General features: G+C 38.2%; 1 protein-coding gene across 1 annotated transcript; it reads right to left on the bottom strand.

Annotated features, from left to right (window-relative positions):
- Positions 1–1,183: 1,183 nt before the first annotated feature.
- On the bottom strand, positions 1,184–2,649 carry LOC147796322 (uncharacterized). Its single transcript, XM_087148199.1, has one exon. The coding sequence runs from the start codon at positions 2,471–2,473 to the stop codon at positions 1,184–1,186; it is 1,290 nt and encodes a 429-aa protein (XP_087004325.1). The 5' UTR covers positions 2,474–2,649.
- Between the last annotated feature and the right edge of the window lie 233 nt (positions 2,650–2,882).

Genomic DNA, 2,882 nt, shown 5'->3' with positions numbered 1-2,882 from the left:
CAGTGCTGAAGTTCTTTTTGTGTTGAGCACAACAGAATGGGATTACCTTCAGCACCATGTTATTTAAATTTATCACTACTGTGATGAAAAATAAAATTATTTTGTTAATTGATTCATATTTGGGACAAAATACGATAAATACACTGAACTTCCCTATTTCTCACTATAATAACATAAGAAATCCATGACTTTGGACTAAGTCTTGTACATTCCTTTCATTAGTTGAGTGATCAATCTGAACAGCTCAAATAGGTATTAATTAAGAACTAATAAAAGTTCTAATTGATTTTCTGTTGATGACTTCATTAACACTTAATTGATCGAAAGATACACTTAAGTGATCAAATGCATGATATTGTATTCTTGCTCAAGTGACTGGCCAATTAGCTTCAACATTAATCAATTCATATGCTTGTTGGTAGGCCAGTTGGTCCATTAGTGAGTGTATAGTACTTATTAATTAATCCTTAAATTCCCTCAAACATGAAATTCAATTAATTAATTTATACAACTGAATTTAGAGAATTTGCTAGTTAAAAACTTTGAACACTGAAATGTGTTTACAAACAGGCTTATTTTAACAATGGAGATTCATACTACTGAAACTACACTCCAGTTTTAAAACCTATAAAAATCTAATACTCGCAAGATGTTTTAACATGACCTTGTCAAAAGCACTTAAAAAAATCTGTCGTCAGTTTTATGAAACTGTAACAGAAACTTTAGAAGACTTTGCGAACAGATACCTGCATTGCACACTGTCAATAAAATTGTATAATTATGGAAAGCGAACGTTTCAAACTGGCTTTATTATTAAGCTTTAACACTGTCTTTGTCAAAACGCTGGACCCAAATTTCTAAAAACATTGAGGTCATTATTAATTCATAGTGTTAAATATTTATAGATTCATAGTGTTACAACCAATATTGTCTCATAGTGATCTCATAGTGATAGAAACATTGCTGTGATTTAACACTTCCTGTGAATTGATGGTATTGCTGGACCTGCTTTGTTTTGCACAGAAATTACTGTTCAAGGGGAACTATGTAACTGCAATTCCTAAAAAATGGTGATGACACTGAAGTTAAAATGACACTACTTCACTGGTGGTGTTTCATTACACTCCAAGTTTATAGTCTGACTTCATGTGGGATAAAGTACACAGGAGTAAAACCAACTGTTTCATTCCTCCCTGTCATCACTGTCACCTGACGAATCACTTCTGTCAGCCAAGTTGGCAAAGGCTTGGTCATAGAAATGACGAACATTAGCTGGTGCAGCTATTGCATCTAGTAGCTTCCTGACATCGACTTTCTTGACCTCCTTCACTGCACTGGTCTTAAGGAGTTGAGGTGGGTCAAAGTCAAGCCAGATCTTCCCCCATTTCAGGACAGAATGATAGGTGAACTCTGCATTGTACAAGGACTTCAATGCAAGCTGGCTACCATTTACCCGAACGACTTTGGCTTCACTTAATTTGGAGGATCGTTTGCTCTTGAGGAAGGATGAAGCTGTCGCTTTGTAGTCATAGCTTTGCCAATCTTGACCATAGGTGTACAAATTCCCATGCTTTCTCAGGACTTTGTAATATTCCTCTGGTACAAGCAGTGTATCCTTCTTCAGGTCCTGCCCGATCCGACCAAATGCACGGTCAGCAGGGAGGAAACTATGGCCTTGAACAGGGTAGGTGTATTCAATGTTAAGCCTTGGAAAGAGCTCATTACATATCTCAAACAGCATGGTGATGACACTCATGTTCTTGTTCTGGCCATAACAAGAATTACTGAAAAGTCTCAAATCTTGAACCTCATTAATTCTATCCACAAGGACTGTGTTAAAACAGTGAAATAATGCTGATGCAATGATATTACTACCCTTCTTGTTCTCATGTTCACCCCAAACATACAGATGGATATCTCTGTATGCTTGCTCACTACCTCTGCCACGGTGCACGATCACCCCAAAAAGATAGAGGTAAAGTTGACGGGAGTAATAGCTCTGACCCCCAGGCATCTTTGGAAGTACCATGTTCTCCATCATGTCAAAGCAAACAGTTAAGGAGGTGCCAACATCATTTAGCTGGTCATAAAATAATCTAGCTTGTCGTCTGTGGAGCATGAACATTGCAGCTTCTCTAGGCTTTTCGGCATCAGTGATGTCAGGATCCTTCAACTTATGCTTGTGGCTAATGCAAGTGGCACTTACATCTTTAACAGGGTGACCAAAACCAAGATTAAATTTGTAGCAGAACACGCTATAGTACAAAGAATAGCTCACTTGGGCATGGTTCTGTTCTTTGAACAGCTGATGCATACGTGCAATGCTAAGATCACTTTGGAGATTCGTTCTTCCGGGTGCTCCCCGCCGAGCATAGTGGCTGGCTCGGCATGTATAAAATGAACTGATGTGCTCAACGACTGCCTGTTTCTTCTCATCATATTCTGCAACTCTCCTTGCACCAGCTCTGGCCATGGCACTCCATGCTCAGCATAATACTTAAGCACTCTTGAACATCGGTCTTTAGTTATTCCTGAAACACAAAAGATTGAAAAAAATAAAGTAAATTTGTGTTTTTATCATGCTTGTGTTAATAATAATCCCTTAAGTGTTCTACCACAAGGAAAAAGAGAAAAAAAACCCAAACCATCAAAATAATTTAGGCGTAAACAAAGCCTTACATTAGCATACCACACCACCGGCACACCCAAGGAGAGGCTCGAGTCCCCCCCCCCTCAGGTGGTCAAAACATTTGGGGGAGAATGTCGCAAAAAAATTTTTTTTAATGAAATTATGAATAAAATGACAGGAAAAGTGCTATTTAAAGTGTATTTTAAAGGGGGCGCTTTATCTAGGGGTAAAACTTTCCCCAAAAGGGCTGATA

This window comes from Acanthaster planci, linkage group LG17 (genome assembly GCF_054643075.1).
Source record: "Acanthaster planci isolate LZ-2023a linkage group LG17, COTS_SCS, whole genome shotgun sequence".
NCBI classification, from domain to species: domain Eukaryota; kingdom Metazoa; phylum Echinodermata; class Asteroidea; order Valvatida; family Acanthasteridae; genus Acanthaster; species Acanthaster planci.
The sequence above is the reverse complement of the archived record's forward strand: the minus strand, read 5'-3'. Positions and strand labels throughout refer to the sequence as shown.

Coding starts and splice junctions, on each gene's coding strand:
- LOC147796322 (XM_087148199.1), bottom strand. CDS start 2,473: ATGGCCAGAGCTGGTGCAAGGAGAGTTGCAGAATATGATGAGAAGAAA.